Below are 18,529 nucleotides of genomic sequence, written 5' to 3'. Positions count from 1 at the left end.
TCATATTCACAGGTACTGGGGCTTAAGACCTCAACATATCTTTTGGGGGGGGACACAGTTCAACTTGTAACAGTTGTGCAAGTTATGTGCCAACAAATACATGTACCTCTCGGTGTGTGTTATCATGAAAAAGGTTTAAAACTGCCCTGATGGAAAGGGTCGTCCCCTCTCTGCCCTCTCCTGTCATGGTTGTCCCTGAATTGGGAGTCATTATTGACACTTAAGGATCAAGTAATGTGGTTTTTTTTTTTTAAATAAATTTATTTGTTTTATTTATTTATTTTTGGCTGCATTGGGTCTTCGTTGCTGCGCGCAGGCTTTCTCTAGTTGCGGCGAGCGGGGGCTACTCTTCGTTGCAGTGCGTGGGCTTCTCATTGTGGTGGCTTCTCTTGTTGCGGAGCACGGGCTCTAGGCATGTGGGCTTCAGTAGTTGTGGCTCGCGGGCTCTAGAGCACAGGCTCAGTAGTTGTGGTGCACAGGCTTAGTTGCTTCGCGGCACGTGGGATCTTCCCAGACCAGGGCTCAAGCCATGTCCACTGCATTGGCAGGCGGATTCCTAACCACTGTGCCACCAGGGTAGCCCAAGTAATGTGTTTTTCAATAAGATTAGAGCACAGAGAATGAATGTGTAGCTGTGCATGATTAAAAAAGAAAGGAGAACCATTAAAAGACAGAAGATGGTCATGAATAAGTAACATGCACGTGATGGAAAAGTAAAGCAAAATTATGCACAACTGAAAGAGGAACTATTATGAAAGGAATTATTTTATGAATAATGTGGCTAAAATAGACTTCTTTATTTTAAGAAGCATGGTGTCATTGGGGTGTACAACTTACTTTTAAGTTACAATGGATGTTATATAATGGTGATACAGTAATAGAACCATTTTCTTTAAAGCACTCAAGATAACTTTGTAAAAGTTAATCTCCTCATGTTATGCCTCTGGGGTAGGCAGGAAGGTACTTGAAATTAGGTTGTTAGGAATTTTATCCTTGGTTCATATAGACAGATTGATGCTATGTGCGTCACCCACCTGACTCCCTTTCACGCTCATTTTAATAAAACCTGTTCTTGAGGCTTCACATATTACCATCTTCTGGGGTTTGTCTCTAAGAAATGTCCTTTGGTTTCTAATATAACTGGCTACGTAAGCAGTTATAGGACGCCAACAAGGAAAGAATAGGTACCTAGGTACTCCCTTTGGATATTAGGAAGAACTTTGTAATTATAATTCACTGAAGGACCCTGTCAAGCTCTTTCTAATTTTTTTTTTTTTACATTTATATTTGGGTAAGCCTGACTTTTTATTTCCTGAAGCTTGCTGAACTGAAATCCTGTTATAAGAAAAAAATAAAAAGATAAGATACCTGCAACGGTTAATAATAGACCAGCTGTATATATATACACACACATATATATACATACATACATGCACACATGTGTAATTTAAATGTGTGAATGTGTGTGTATTCATGCATGGAGGGGAGTCATATTCTCCTCAAATAGAGATGTAAACAAACAAAAAAAAAAGCTCATGGGGTAAAGACTTCAAGGCTCACCATGCGTGGAATGCAGTGATTACAGAAAACAGTGTCGAGATGGCATCACCAGCATCATGGTAGTGCCGTGAGGTAGTAGAGCAGCGTCTTTCCCTTTCTGCCCACCCCTGAAAGAGGGACATGCAAAGGAGCATCTGAGCACATTTTTGTTTATCAAGAATACTGAGCTAGCCTTCTAAGGTCATCCTTCTCACAGCAGGTTTAGAGTGAGTAAGCTATAGTTGGCCATAGCAGAAAGAAGACAGTTGGAAAATGTTATGTTTTAATAACATTTGAAATCACATTAATAAAACTCTGGCTAAAACCCAACTGTCCACCTGTTCTGCAACCAAAGCAGTTAAACGTGGCAAGAGAAAAAGTTGGAATTATGACCCTCAGTTAAAACTGACTGCAGTTCTCTGAAGGATACTCAAAACAGCCTGAGAGTCCTGCTCAATTTCCCTGGTATGTTCATTCTTTCACTCTCCAAAGTGACCATTCATACCTTGTCCTCTCTCCCTAAACCACTCTCAGCTGGTATCTTTGCTTCATTCTTCATTGAGAAAATAAGTCATTGGGGGGGAACGCCTCCTTCTTAGCACCAAATGCAGAGCCTGTCCTTATCTGCACCCACTGTTTCTACCTCATATCGTACAGCTCACTGCCATATATGTCAGTTGCTCCCCTCTGCTGCCTCATTTCCATTAGCATAAAAGCACACCTTATGTTCTTCGTCTAACCTTTCCTCCTGTCCTTAATTCCACACCCACCACTAGCTAAAGTCCTATTTCTCTGCTCTCCTAAAGCAAAACCTCTTGAAAGAGTTATCTGCACACCTGTTTCCTCTCGCATATCCTGTTCTCTCCACCTGCCTCACTGGGCCTCTGCCCTGTCATGCCAGCGAACCTGTGCTTGTCAAAATCACCAACAATCCCCCATTGCCAAATCCAGTGATTCCTTTCCTGTCTTCATCTTACTCAGGCTTTCAGCAGCTTGTATCACAGTTGAGCACTCCCTCTTTCTTGAAACTCACCTCTGTGCTGTCTCACTCAGTCTTCCTGGTGACTTCTCCTGCCCTATTTCTAAACCTTCCTCTTCTCCTTCTATACTTTCACCTTTGGGGCATCTTACCCAGCTTTTAAAGTACCATGCATTTGACACTCAAATTTATATCTCTTCCCTTGGCTCCTCCACTGAACTCCAGGCTTATTTATCTACATGCCTACCTAGCAGGCATTTCCTCCAGAATATTGTGGTAGTTTTCTATAGGGGCTGTAACAAATTATCACAGACTTAGTGGCTTAAAACAACACCTGTTTGTTATCTCACAGTGCCTGTGGGTCAGAAGTCTGGGCACAGCATTACTCAGCTGTGTTTTCTGCTTAGGGTCTCACCCGGCTGAAGTCAAAATGAAAGCAATGAAGTCAGATGAAATCAAAAGTCAGATGAAATCAAAATGAAGTCAGAATGTGGATGCTGATCCGGAGGCCTCCAGGCTCCTTCAGGTTATTGGCAGAATCCCAGGCGGTTCTAGGGCAGATGTCCCTGTGGCTGGGGCTCATTCTTGGTTTCGAAAGCCTCCTTGGCTTATGGCCCACTCCATCTTCAAAGCCAGCAACGGTGCATAAACCCTTGTGCTTCGAATCTCTCTGCCTTCCTCCTCTGCCTTTAAAGGATTCCTGTGATTACAGTGGGCCCACCCAGATAAGACAAGATAATTTCCCTATCTTGAAGTCAGTGATTAGTAATTTCAGTTACATCTGCAAAGTCCCTTTTGCCATGTAATGTAAAATATTCATGGGAAACTAGGGAGGAAAGGTCATGGGGCCAAGTTTCTTCCTACCACAGATATCTAAGAAGAATCTCAAACTGATCATTTCTGAGACAGGAACTCTTGACTCTGCCCCAGACCTGTTTCTCTACTTGTTTTGTTTTTTGTTTTGTTTTCCACCTCAGCTCCCGCTGTTCAGTTCAGAATCCTAGGAATCATCCTTGATTTCTTTATTCTCCTTATCCTTCCCCATTTCATCTCTCAGCAGATCTTGTTGGCTCTAGCTCCAAAATATATCCCAGACCCTTCTGCTGTGTTTCATCCTTACTGCTGCCAGGCTGGTGTGGACAGCTGTTGGCTCTCATCTGAACACCTGCAGTGGCTCCTGATTCCTCCCTTTCTGCTCTTGCCCTTCACAGCAGCCAGAGTGATCTTTTCAAGACTTAGATCTTATCACTCCCCTCTCAGAAAACCCTTACAGGGCTTCTGATTGCACTTAAAAATCACACTCTTTACCGTGACCTACTAGGCTTTGTGTGCTCTGCCTCGGCTGTCCCTAGTCCTGCTCTTTCCTTTGCTCCCTGCCCTCCAGCCCCCCGGCCTTCGTGCTGTTCCTGGAGCTGCCCAGCCTCTACCTACTTCCCTGACCACCCGACCTAAGTGTCCCTCTCCTTTCTCATCACTCTCTCGTCACTCTTTTTTTTTTTTCATAGAACTTACATCCTCTGGAAGTACCTTGTACATTATTTACTTGTATATTATTTTTGTTTCCCACTGTGGGACATAAGCCCCACGAGAGCCAGAAATCAGTCTTGTATAGACTGTATCCCTAGTGTGGGACATAGTAGGCTCTTGGATAAATGAATGAATGGTGTATTTTTTTAATTATGAAGGTAATATATGTTAATTATAAGAAGTATAGAATAACTCACAAATCATGTAATCCTCACCTTTCAGAGATAGCAACTTGTTCATATTTAGCAGAACGTGACCCTTCTAGTTTTACTATACAGGTACTGTATATCTGTTTTTGCCCTTTTAGATAATGTGAGTAATCTTTATGACCCTAAATATTCTTTTACAACATGATTTTTGGTAGCCTTGTAGCAGGCTATCCTTTAGAAGCACCATAGTGAGGTAATTTGTTTTTAGTATGCATTTAGGTTCCTTTTAAACAAACGTCTTTGAACATACACCTTTTTTGCATATTTTTTATCTTATGAAAATTTCAGAAGCATATTTATTAGGTCAGAGTATAGATATTTTCAGGACCTTTTAAAAATATATATATTGCCAAATAGCCTTACCAAAAGGATATAGCAGTCAAGTCTCCCTCAGCAGAGTATAGGAGAGCCCATTTTGAAAAATATTTGCCAGCTTGAAAGGTAGAAGATGATATATTGTTTTCAGTTTGCATTTGTTTAATAACTAGTAAAGTTGAGTTTATGTATGTTCATTGTCTACTTGTTTCTTTTAAAAATTGCATGTTTTTCTGTGAGGGTGTTGATCTTTGTTCTTCTTACATCTAATTGGTATTTATTTCAACGTACAGTGTGAGGTAGGGATCTAATGTCACTATCTACTCCCCCACAATTGTTAAACAGTACTGTTTATTGAATAGTGTCCCTTTCCATTACTGATTTCAGAGGCCACTTTATCACGAACTTAATTTAATATTAGGTCAACAAATATTCTAGTTTCCAAGTTAAAATTCTTGGCTAATTAAAAAGAATTGTTATATTCAAGCCTGACCTATTTAAATACATTGCATAATAAAACTGTTTAGTGTTTAACCTGTTTGGATGGAGTTTGAAAGGTGCATATTCTTTTTTCCTTTAGAGCATGATTGATTACAAAAGTAGATAGTCGTTTTGCCCTCTTGTTATCTCCAACTGCAGAGAACCTACCTGTTTTAAGCTTTTGTCTGTGTCCAAACTACTGCTGTCTTCCAGAAGGTGATAGCCTTACTTGCAGTCAAAAGTAGCCAGGAAGATGCTCAGGCTCATTAGGGCTGGCCTTAGATTCCAAGCTTAGTAGGTGACCATAAATACTATGGATATATTTTAAGTTATAATAACAGCAGGACATTCAAGAAGTCTCCATTATGATCCTTTGAAGGAATATCCTTTATTTGGTTATGTTTTTCAATCTTACATTTTATCATACTTGCTAAAAATTAAAGGAAGCCACTAGTAAGCTTAATAAAGGATAAAAGAAACTCCTTGAAAACATGGCTGAAAAATGGAAAGCTTCTTTAGGTAGTATTAAGATATTTTGGGGTACTGCATAGTATGAATTATTGTGCCATTAAGGCCATTCAAGAAGCATAAAGAATATAATTACTATAAAAGCAGTATGTTTACTTTCATATTGTGTTAAGAGGGTGAAAATTGGGGCAGTAATGCCTGTATCATTTAGTACTTGGATGTTTTCTCTCAACAAATGGAAAAAAGGCTCCAAATATATTCATCATATAAACACATCCCTTTTATATATTACTTTTAGCCTAAAAGGTAAGTGCTGTTTTAATGGAATGCTTCCTGTCAAAATATATAACTGGAATACATGTTTGATGTACCGTATTTCATTTATGCTTCTGCCAAAATGACCAAATAGCCCAATGAGAACAATATTGCTAATTTCAGATTTTTCTGTGTTTCACTATGGCTGCTGGAAGGAAATTGATTTTATGATAATGTTATCCTGTTTCAAAAGCAGTCATTTCTATTGTGCTGTCTTTTTGGTTCTGTGCTCATTTTCAGAAAGAGGTTATATTGTGGAAGCCTGCCCCAGACTTGAATATACAAGGGATCGGAGATGAGGATGGAAAGAAGGAAATGAGGGGAAGGAATGAAGTTTGCTGGGGAGGGGACAGTGCAGAATGGGAAGGATGGCTCGTGAGGCTGCTTCAGTGCTTATCAGCATTTTCACCAAAATATAATTGGGAAAAAGAAGAGGAGATACAGCATATATATATGTAGTCAATTTTATTAGTTCATAGCATATTTTGAAAAGGTAATTTTGGAGTGGTTGAATGGTTAGAATGAGGCTGTTTTCCATGTGCTCACTCTGCCTTCATTATCAAACACAGCTGTAGGAGACAGAAAATGTAAACATTGTCTCTGCTAAAGAAATGGAGAATGTCTTTTCATGGATTAAAAGCAGAAACTTGGAAGCTGACTTGTTCAAGGTTGTGCAACAGAATATGGGTAGAAGTTGGGTCACTTTATTTGTCTCTGGCATCTCTACTTGTCTTTGCAATAAAGTGAAGATGTCCTTTGTTTCAGGTAAACTAACATACAGTGAGAATGTTTTCTAAAAATACAGTCACTAAGGTACTATGGCAGTTCTTAAAGATTTTTAAGAGTCTCTCAAAATTCAAGAAGCAGTTTATGTTCACCATCCTCTGTGTTATGAGAGGTACAGAGTAAAAGGGAAACATTTTGAAGCAAGATTTTAATTCCCAAAATCTTGGCTGTTTTAGATTTTGTGTATGTGTGTGACTTTTGAAGTATAAATGCTATTATTTTCGGAGGTATGTTCTATGAAATCACAGTTGTACCATTATCCTCCTAAGAGAACATTCCCCTGAGTTGTTTATGTCAGTAATGGATTTCCTGAAATACATATTTTTGCTTTTTAGATGCTGATAGACAAGATTCCATTAATCTCTTCCTGGGAGTTTTCCATCCCACTGAAGGGAAACCTCATCTCTGGGAACTCCCGACAGACTTTTATTTGCATCATAAAAATACCATGAGACTTTTACCAACAAGAAGAAGGTATTTTTTTTTTCCTAGTCTGCTATGTAAACTCAGATTCGATGTTATTATGAATGTGAGATAGTTTTCTTTTTGAGAAATGGTCATATAGGCTAAAGAAGTCAGTCTTGGTACATGTTTGCCATGAGGAATTTAGTATTGTTGATGTCCTGATAGTAGGTTTGGGAAATCATCATTAACAAAGACAGTTGTATGGCATTTTCCATAAGATACAAAGTTTCAGAACTTAACCATTGAATGTAAGTTGACGCTACACTCGAGCAAACCATTAACATCATTTTTGACTGCTTCGTACAAATGTGGAATGATAAAGAACTCAGCATTTCAGGAGTCAGTCTTTGGTTTTTAAGTGTGGTGTACTAAGCAGCCTCACTTTGGAATTCCAACGTTCTTTCCTCCAAGAAGCACAAGGAACTCCTGGTGATACTAGGGAGGACAGGAAACTAGAGCGGTGGCGCCAGCGGCAGATACCACTCCCACCCCCCCTACTGCTCAGTCTGAGCTTTCTAGAGTCATTCACCGGTATCGGTTATTTTGATGACAGTTAAATTGGTAGTAGTAGTCCCCAAAGAAATGGACTGTTTCCCTGAGGTGTTTTGACAGGACGCCCTGTAGCCCAGGCCTCAGGGTCGGGTAGAATTGGAGTCTCTGCAGTGGTGTGACCTTGAACTAGTTACTTAACCTCTCTAAGCCTCCTTTGCCTCATGTACAAAAAGTAAATGACAGGACACACATCACAAAGTCATTATGAGGATTTAATTAGAGGACTCTTTAGCATTTTTCATTGAAGAGTCATGTACTAATAATGGGCAACATTTTTCACATATGAGGTTGGAGCCTGGTGCCTTCTGTTCAAAGGCCTGTGATGTCAAGTTTGCTCCCAATGCTCTCCTCTCACAGGATCAGTGTGATACAGCCCTTGTTTTGTGCAGCGATGCCTCTCGAGCACTTCAGGGGTCATTGCCGGTCTGGGCTAATTGTGTGGACAGACCACAAACAGCTGGTGAATCAGCAAGTGCTGATGTTACAGCTGTTACCAAATTCTGTGTTACTTCAGGAGTATTTAAAATATTAAGAAAACGTCAGAGTTTATATGTTTCTCAGCTTTGTTCTTTTTTTTTTATTTTTTATTTTTTTAATGAGAGCCTCTGGGAACTACAATTTTGTCTTTTTTTTTTTTATTAATTTATTTATTTATTATTTATGGCTGTGTTGGGTCTTCGTTTCTGTGCGAGGGCTTTCTCTAGTTGCGGCAAGTGGGGGCCACTCTTCATCGCGGTGCGCGGGCCTCTCATTATCGCGGCCTCTCTTGTCGCGGAGCACAGGTTCCAGACGCGCAGGCTCAGTAATTGTGGCTCACGGGCCTAGTTGCTCCGCGGCATGTGGGATCTTCCCAGACCAGGGCTCGAACCTGTGTCCCCTGCATTGGCAGACAGATTCTCAACCACTGTGCCACCAGGGAAGCCCTCAGCTTTGTTCTTTTAAGTACATATATTATTAGAATAGCCAGCTTAATACTTGAGCTTACTTTCCCTATAAATGAAGCAGTGCTGGTTTTTCCACTACATTTAAGATTAATAAATGATTGCTGTGAATTTTTGCTGACAAAAAATCTGGAGCTAATTATGTTTATTTGATGAGAGATAAGTGTAAATACCTATATTTAGCTTTGTTGATACAGCTGACTATGGGTAAATGTGGTTGACTTTCTTTTTTTTTTTTTTTTTTTTGTTTGTTTATACTGCAGGTTCTTATTAGGCATCAATTTTATACACATCAGTGTATACATGTCAATCCCAATCGCCCAATTCAGCACACCACCATCCCCACCCCACTGCAGTTTTCCCCCCTTGGTGTCCATATGTCCATTCTCTACATCTGTGTCTCAACTTCTGCCCTGCAAACCGGCTCATCTGTACCATTTTTCTAGGTTCCACACACATGCATTAATATACGATATTTGTTTTTCTCTTTCTGACTTACTTCACTCTGTATGACAGTCTCTAGATCCATCCACGTCTCAACAAATGACTCAATTTCGTTCCTTTTTATGGCTGAGTAATATTCCGTTGTATATATGTACCACATCTTCTTTATCCATTCATCTGTTGATGGGCATTTAGGTTGCTTCCATGACCTGGCTATTGTAAATAGTGCTGCAATGAACATTCGGGTGCATGTGTCTTTTTGAATTACGGTTTTCTCTGGGTATATGCCCAGTAGTGGGATTGCTGGGTCATATGGTAATTCTATTTTTAGTTTTTTAAGGAACCTCCATATTGTTCTCCATAGTGGCTGTATCAATTTACATTCCCACCAACAGCGCAAGAGGGTTCCCTTTTCTCCACACCCTCTCCAGCATTTGTTGTTTGTAGATTTTCTGATGATGCCCATTCTAACAGGAGTGAGGTGATACCTCATTGTAGTTTTGATTTGCATTTCTCTAATAATTAGTGATGTTGCGCATCTTTTCATGTGCTTCTTGGCCGTCTGTATGTCTTCTTTGGAGAAATGTCTATTTAGGTCTTCTGCCCATTTTTGGATTGGGGTGTTTGTTTCTTTAATATTGAGCTGAATGAGCTGTTTATATATTTTGGAGATTAATCCTTTGTCCGTTGATTCGTTTGCAAATATTTTCTCCCATTCTGAGGGTTGCCTTTTCATCTTGTTTATGGTTTCCTTTGCTGTGCAAAAGCTTTGAAGTTTCATTAGGTCCCATTTGTTTATTTTTGTTTTTATTTCCATTACTCTAGGAGGTGGATCAAAAAAGATCTTGCTGTGATTTATGTCAAAGAGTGTTCTTCCTGTGTTTTCCTCTAAGAGTTTTATAGTGTCCAGTCTTATATTTAGGTCTCTAATCCATTTTGAGTTTATTTTTGTGTATGGTGTTAGGGAGTATTCTAATTTCATTCTTTTACATGTAGCTGTCCAGTTTTCCCAGCACCACTTATTGAAGAGACTGTCTTTTCTCCATTGTATATCTTTGCCTCCTTTGTCATAGATTAGTTGACCATAGGTGCGTGGGTTAATCTCTGGGCTTTCTATCTTGTTCCATTGATCTATGTTTCTGTTTTTGTGCCAGTACCATATTGTCTTGATTACTGTAGCTTTGTAGTATAGTCTGAAGTCAGGGAGTCTGATTCCTCCAGCTCCATTTTTTTGCCTCAAGACTGCTTTGGCTATTCGGGGTCTTTTGTGTCTCCATACAAATTTTAAGATGATTTGTTCTAGCTCCGTAAAAAATGCCAGTGGTAATTTGATAGGGATTGCATTGAATCTGCAGATTGCTTTGGGTAGTATACTCATTTTCACAATGTTGATTCTTCCAATCCAAGAACATGGTATATCTCTCCATCTGTTGGTATCATCTTTAATTTCTTTCATCAGTGTCTTATAGTTTTCTGCATACAGGTCTTTTGTCTCCCTAGGTAGGTTTATTCCTAGGTATTTTATTCGTTTTGTTGCAATGGTAAATGGGAGTGTTTCCATAATTTCTCTTCCAGATTTTTCATCATTAGTGTATAGGAATGCGAGAGATTTCTATGCATTAATTTTGTATCCTGCAACTTTACCATATTCATTAATTAGCTCTAGCAGTTTTCTGGTGGCAGTTTTAGGATTCTCTATGTATAGTATCATGTCATCCGCAAACAGTGACAGTTTTACTTCTTCTTTTCCAATTTGTATTCCTTTTATTTCTTTTTCTTCTCTGATTGCCGTGGCTAGGACTTCCAGAACTATGTTGAATAATAGTGGTGAGAGTGGACATCCTTGTCTCATTCCTGATCTTAGAGGAAATGCTTTCAGTTTTTCACCATTGAGAATGATGTTTGCTGTGGGTTTGTCATATATGGCCTTTATTATGTTGAGGTAGGTTCCCTCTATGCCCACTTTGTGGAGAGTTTTTATCATAAATGGGTGTTGAATTTTGTCAAAAGCTTTTTCTGCATCTATTGAGATGATCATATGGTTTTTATTCTTCAGTTTGTTAATATGGTGTATTACATTGATTGATTTGCGTATATTGAAGAATCCTTGCATCCCTGGGATAAATCCCACTTGATCGTGGTGTATGATCCTTTTAATGTGTTGTTGGATTCTGTTTGCTAGTATTTTGTTGAGGATTTTTGCATCTATATTCATCAGTGATATTGGTCTGTAATTTTCTTTTTTTGTAGTGTCTTTGTCTGGTTTTGGTATCAGGGTGATGGCCTCATAGAATGAGTTTGGGAGTGTTCCTTCCTCTGCAATATTTTGGAAGAGTTTGAGAAGGATAGGTGTTAGCTCTTCTCTAAATGTTTGATAGAATTCACCTGTGAAGCCATCTGGTCCTGGACTTTTGTTTGTTGGAAGATTTTTAATAACAGTTTCAATTTCATTACTTGTGATTGGTCTGTTCATATTTTCTGTTTCTTCCTGGTTCAGTCTTGGAAGGTTATATACCTTTCTAAAAATTTGTCCATTTCTTCCAGGTTGTCCATTTTATTGGCATAATGTTGCTTGTAGTAGTCTCTTAGGATGCTTTGTATTTCTGCGGTGTCTGTTGTAACTTCTCGTTTTTCATTTCTGATTTTATTGATTTGAGTCCTCTCCCTCTTTTTCTTGATGAGTCTGGCTAATGGCTTATCAATTTTGTTTATCTTCTCAAAGAACCAACTTTTAGTTTTATTGATCTTTGCTATTGTTTTCTTTGTTTCTATTTCATTTATTTCTGCTCTGATCTTTATGATTTCTTTCCTTCTGCTAACTTTGGGTTTTGTTTGTTCTTCTTTCTCTAGTTTCTTTAGGTGTAAGGTTAGATTGTTTACTTGAGATTTTTCTTGTTTCTTTAGGTAGGCTTGTATAGCTATAAACTTCCCTCTTAGAACTGCTTTTGCTGCATCCCATAGGTTTTGGGTCATCGTGTTTTCATTGTCACTTGTCTCTAGGTATTTTTTTATTTCCTCTTTGATTTCTTCAGTGATCTCTTGGTTATTTAGTAACGTATTGTTTAGCCTCCAGGTGTTTGTCTTTTTTACGTTTTTTTCCCTGTAATTCATTTCTAATCTCATAGCATTGTGGTCAGAAAAGATGCTTGATATGATTTCAATTTTCTTAAATTTACTGAGGCTTGATTTGTGACCCAAGATGTGATCTATCCTGGAGAATGTTCCATGCGCACTTGAGAAGAACGTGTAATCTGCTGTTTTTGGATGGAATGTCATATATATCAATTAAATCTATCTGGTCTAGTGTGTCATTTAAAGCTTCTGTTTCCTTATTTATTTTCATTTTGGATGATCTGTCCATTGGTGTAAGTGAGGTGTTAAAGTCCCCCACTATGATTGTGTTACTGTCAATTTCCTCTTTTATAGCTGTTAGCAGTTGCCTTATGTATTGAGGTGCTCCTATGTTGGGTGCATATATATTTATAATTGTTATATCTTCTTCTTGGATTGATCCCTTGATCATTATGTAGTGTCCTTCCTTGTCGCTTGTAACATTCTTTATTTTAAAGTCTATTTTATCTGATATGAGTATAGCTACTCCAGCTTTCTTTTGATTTCCATTTGCATGGAATATCTTTTTCCATCCCCTCACTTTCAGTCTGTATGTGTCCCTAGGTCTAAAGTGGGTCTCTTGTAGACAGCATATATATGGGTCTTGTTTTTGTATCCATTCAGCCAGTCTATGTCTTTTGGTTGGGGCATTTAATCCATTCATGTTTAAGGTAATTATCGATATGTATGTTCCTATGACCATTTTCTTAATTGTTTTGGGTTTGTTTTTGTAGGTCCTTTTCTTCTCTTGTGTTTCCCACTTAGAGAAGTTCCTTTAGCATTTGTTGTAGAGCTGGTTTGGTGGTGCTGAATTCTCTTAGCTTTTGCTTGTCTGTAAAGCTTTTGATTTCTCCATCAAATCTAAATGAGATCCTTGCCGGGTAGAGTAATCTTGGTTGTAGGTTCTTCCCTTTCATCACTTTAAGTATATCATGCCACTCCCTTCTGGCTTATAGAGTTTCTGCTGAGAAATCAGCTGTTAACCTTATGGGAGTTCCCTTGTATGTTATTTGTCGTTTTTCCCTTGCTGCTTGCAATAATTTTTCCTTGTCTTTAATTTTTGCCACTTTGATTACTATGTGTCTTGGCGTGTTTCTCCTTGGGTTTATCCTGTATGGGACTCTCTGCGCTTCCTGGACTTGGGTGGCTATTTCCTTTCCCATGTTAGGGAAGTTTTCGACTATAATCTCTTCAAATATTTTCTCTGGTCCTTTCTCTCTCTCTTCTCCTTCTGGGACCCCTATAATGCGAATGTTGTTGCGTTTAATGTTGTCCCAGAGGTCTCTTAGGCTGTCTTCATTTCTTTTCATTCTTTTTTCTTTAGTGTGTTGCGCAGCAGTGAATTCTACCATTCTGTCTTCCAGGTCACTTATCCGTTCTTCTGCCTCAGTTATTCTGCTATTGATTCCTTCTAGTGTAGTTTTCATTTCAGTTATTGTATTGGTCATCTCTGTTTGTTTGTTCTTTAATTCTTCTAGGTCTTTGTTAATCATTTCTTGCATCTTCTCAATCTTTGCCTCCATTCTTATTCTGAGCTCCTGGATCATCTTCACTATCATTATTCTGAATTCTTTTTCTGGAAGGTTGCCTATCTCCACTTCATTTAGTTGTTTTTCTGGGGTTTTTTCTTGTTCCTTCATCTGGTACATAGCCCTCTGCCTTTTCATCTTGTCTATCTTTCTGTAACTGTGGTTTTTGGTCCACAGGCTGCAGAATTGTAGTTTTTCTTGCTTCTGCTGTCTGTCCTCTGGTGGTTGAGGCTATCTAAGAGGCTTGATGGGAGGCTCTGGTGGTGAGTAGAGCTGACTGTTGCTGTCTGTGGTTGACTTTCTAAAACTTTATATTAACTTAAAGTATTGAAGCTATTAAGATACAACTTGGGAACAAACCTCGATTTTCTGTTGCTGAAATTAGCTAGTAAATTACAAGCGTAAGTTAAAACCACCTGCTTACCTTGAGTTACATAACTGAGGCAGGCAGTGTTGGCGCTTATTTGTGGGAATAAAAGGAAGCTGATGTTACATTCCCATTTAAAAAAAAAAAAGAAACAAGTGCAGAGAGGATGTGTCTTGACTGAGATTATTCAGCTGGTTAGATGGTACAGCAAGAATCAGCTAGAAGTCTCCCACTGAAAATAAACTTTTATCAAAGTAGATACTATGTCTCTCGCAGTTGACTTGGTCTCCTGGTTTGTTTGTTTGTTTTTTCTTTAGAATGTCAAAATTCCAAAAATTGGTTTTTGGCATCAACAATTGATACTCCTCATCCACAGTACTTATAAAGACTGTCAGATAAATTTCAGTGCTTTATTTTCGACCTTCTAGTGTCACCACCTATACCAGTTATTTTGATGACAGTTAAATCAGTATTATAATTCTCAGAAAGAATGAACAGTTTAGCCAGAGGCAGTAACCAGACAGGAGCATGGACATCAGGGTGGAGCTGAGTTGGAATTTCTGCAAGTGTGTTACCTTACATCTGGAAAACTTGTTTTCTAAACATCTGGAAAACTTGTTTTCCCAACTGTAAAATGGAGATGACCATACACACCTCACAGGTCATTTTGAGGATTAAATGAGAAAATGGGTGAGAAGTACCTGGTACTGGGTCTGACACACAATCAACACAGTCCTGAAGCAGCCAGGCTCTGGAGAGACTGCCTGCAGTTAATACCTGTGTGACCAGAGGCAAGTCACATAACTGGTCCAGTTCTCAGTTTCCACATCGGTAAAATAGAGATAATGATAGTGTCTGATGTGTAGGTTTTTCTGAAAATCAGATGAGATCATATAAATCCTTACCACATAGTAAGTCCAACAGATGTTTGTATTGTTATTATTTTTTAAAGGGATTACATTCCCTAGTTGTAACATTTATTAAAAATCATATAGGATGGCCATAAAATCTAGAAACTTAGATAATATTATTTTATCACTTATTATAACATAATATCAATGAACACTTTATGTATTTGCTTGTGTTTCCAAACTTGGTGACCATCATGTATTTTATACTGTGTTTACCAATGATTTATTCTGAAATAACATTTTTATTGAATGATAAGGGAAGGGGGAATAAACCTAGCTCTGCCTAAAGTTTGTCCAAACCAGTCCTCTTGAGGTAACTACTTTTGTGACTCAAAACCCCATGTTTATTGATCTGTTCAAAACCACTGATTGAAGCTTTGTTCTGAAATAGGTTAATGTGTCATATATCATCTCAGATGCCATTTATTGAATGAATGTTGATAATGTCACCAAGATATTTTTAGACATTAAGCATTAATTATCTCATTGACTCAGAGTTGGGAGGTTTCCTGGCTCTATTCTCTGTCTGATATGTGAGTTCCCTCTGTATTCCCAGACTATGCTTGTCTGGCCCTTGTTTGTCAACCGGGGCATGTCTGGTTGAGAGGTAGTTGTTTTCGGACAGTTCACTTACACGATTCTTCCTCATATCATGCCAATATCTGCTTCTCTATAACTTTACCTACTAATCTTAGTTCAACCCCTGAGACCTTGAGAACACAATTTCCTCATCCACTTGATAGTCTTTTAAATAGATAAAGACAAGTTCACACGTTCTCAAAATCTCTTCTTCTCCAGGTTAAATATAGCTCCACTTTCTTAGCTGTTTCTCCTATACTGTAGTTTTAAGTCTGTTTAGCATTCGGGAGGCTCTCTTCTGTATTCCAGCCTATGTCAGTACTCTTTTTAAACTCTGGTATCCAGACCTGGGTCCAATAGTAGTCAGAGTTAGGTCTGATTTGTGCCAACTGTTGTGGGGCCATTGGTACCATTATTCCCCTTGTCCTGGATAATCTATTTTTTAATCATTAAGTGTAAGGTTACATTAACTATTTTCAGTAATGCCATTGTAATGTTAATTCCTTGGGCTTCCTATCCATTGGGACTCCCAAGTCTTTTTAACATGTCCTACTGCCATGCCTTGTCTATGCCATCTTGTCATGCTTGTACATGCTCTGCCTGCTTCCAAAAAAAGTATGTAAATATATATCCTTTTTATTAACTCTTTCCTCGAGTTTTGTAGCTTCTTCAGAATTAATCAGCTGGCCATCTTGATCCTACAAGTCCTTGATGACATAGGGTAAGTCCTTGAATAGAATAGGGTAGATGGCAGAGCCCTGTGGGATACCATCCCACAACTCCTTCCACCTTAACATTGTTTTGTGATGTTTGGTTGGAATCATTTAAACAGCTGTAACTTACTATGCTGTCAACACTTGACTATCCTGTCATCCTGCTCACATTTCTCTATATTGTTCACATGTATCAATTGCTTTGCTCAAGTCCATATATATTATTTCAGAGGGCTCCCAAGTTTACTAGGGGAAGTAAAGAGTATTTTAAAATCTTCCTAACCTTTCTATGTGAGCCAGTGGAATTGAACACTCTTAATACTGGGGACTGAAAAAGAGAAAAGAAGCTGACTTACTAGGTATTTATGCAGAGGAGGAAGTGGCACCAACCTGCACTCTCCTGTCCTCTGATACCTGGTCCCAAAGCAGATTTCTGTCCCAGTGCATGTGCTCTTCCCCTGAGTGAATGTGCCTGGTGGGTCGGGTGATGAAGGTCCCCCAGTCCTGGGCTCAGTCCTCTTAGGTGCTCTCCTCTTCCATCCATCTCAGCCCAGCTTCCCCAGGGCAGGTGTTTCTTTGGGCTTCTTTGCTTGAGACCCACTCAGAAGAGTTGGACCTTTATTATTTGTTTGTTTATGGCCTCACCATGCAGCATGCAGGATCTTAGTTCCCTGACCAGGGATTGAACCTGTGCCCCCTGCAGTGGAAGCGTGGAGTCTTAACCACTGGGCCGCCAGGGAAGTCCCAGAGTTGGACTTTTAAAAAAGTATTGTTAAGTTGCTTTATCTTGCTTAGGGAGATACAGTTTAGTAATATTAATAAAAAATTTATGGCCTGGTCTCAAAGCACTAATACTAAAAAAGAGCACTAATTAGGATGATCCTCCTAATTCTTTTTCTCCACATGGTACATTCTGAGTTAAAACACGTTCTTTATAATGTTGACTTCTTTTTCCTAAGTAAGCTCATTGTGTGCACCATTTTTTTGGAAATTACTTAACGCAGCTGATACCTTCTCTTGCTCACATGCGAGTTCTCTCTCTCTCTCTCTGACTGACACACACACACACACACACACACACACACACACACACACACGTCTTTTTCATTCCCCTGATCTGATAGTCTGAATAGCCTGGTGTGGCTTGTTTTCGTGAATATATGTGGATTCATAGAAGCCACTGGTCATCTTTTTAGGTTACTCACAGTACGTCTCTAGAAAATATTTGTTTCGTTATCTCGCCTGCACTGACATCACACTTATTGCTGTACAGTTTTTGGAATCTTTCACCCTCTAACTTTTGAACATCAAGACTGCATTTGCCCATTCCCATTGTCAGTTCTGTTCTTCACTGTTCCTTAAAAGATTATTGATCTCAACTGTACCAGGACACTTGAGTGCTCTTAGAGATGTTCTACTGCTTCCTTCCACCTCTTGGGCTGTGCACAGTTCCTTCTTATCTTGTGTATTTCTCTTTTGAGCATGAAACTTACTATGCCTGGTGAAGATGGAAACAATACTGGAATTAAGTAGCTCTACACCCCCTGTCATTATTTTCAACATGGCATTTCTAACACATAGAGCAGTACTTGATACACAGTAGGTGCTTAATAAATGTTGAAAGACTGAATGAATTCTCTGTGAGCAGCAGACTTACCTCTTTTCTCTTCTTTTCATGCTTTTAAAGCCTTGCTATTCAAAAAGTCTAAGGACCAGCCCCTTTGGCATCACTGGGAGCTTGTCATAAATGCAGAATCTCAGGCCCCACCTACTGAATCAGAATCTGCCTTTTCACAGGATCTCCAAGTGATTTTTGTGTATACACTGATTTTGAGAAGCAGTGCTCTAAAGCGTAACTTCAGTCTCAAGCAAAACTTTAGGAGTCTTTCCTGTTACCATAGTACTAACCACCCTACCCCCACAGTTCACTAGGCTTCCTGGTTCTTTTGTTGGTCATCCATGGTCATGTATCTGCTTGCCATCTCTAGGAGAGTTCCCTACGTTGCCTATTTCCTTTAGATACTCCCCATTCATCATAATTGGGGTTATTCAAGGTCGTAATGTCAACATTTTATTTTTAGAAAGCCTTTCATTTATTTTAAATGATCTTTTAGCATTTTTGGCTGTAGGCTCTTTTTTTCTGAACCTTTTGAAAATCTGTTTTTTTTTAAATTTGATATCCCATTTTACATCATTCCCCTTCCTAGCTCTCATTAACTTTGATATAGCATTTTCCTCGTAAATATCCATTTCATCAGAATTTGATTTAGAATTAAATTCAGTGTTCAGAGAAAAGGCA

The 18,529-nt window shown here is 38.8% G+C and overlaps 1 protein-coding gene across 3 annotated transcripts in view; it reads left to right on the top strand.

Moving 5' to 3' along the window:
- The window catches only part of FIG4 (FIG4 phosphoinositide 5-phosphatase), a 130,641-nt gene that overhangs the window by 64,267 nt on the left and 47,845 nt on the right, over window positions 1-18,529 (top strand). For all 3 annotated transcript variants that reach the window (XR_009506187.1, XR_009506186.1, XM_059941420.1), the window contains exon 16: window positions 6,954-7,092. Coding sequence is in view for 1 of the 3 variants with exons in the window: in XM_059941420.1 (XP_059797403.1) it covers window positions 6,954-7,092 (139 nt within the window). In the remaining 2 variants the exon portion in view is untranslated. The remainder of the gene's footprint in view (window positions 1-6,953; window positions 7,093-18,529) is intronic.

Source organism: Balaenoptera ricei, chromosome 12 (genome assembly GCF_028023285.1).
Source record: "Balaenoptera ricei isolate mBalRic1 chromosome 12, mBalRic1.hap2, whole genome shotgun sequence".
NCBI lineage: Eukaryota > Metazoa > Chordata > Mammalia > Artiodactyla > Balaenopteridae > Balaenoptera > Balaenoptera ricei.
The sequence above is the reverse complement of the archived record's forward strand: the minus strand, read 5'-3'. Positions and strand labels throughout refer to the sequence as shown.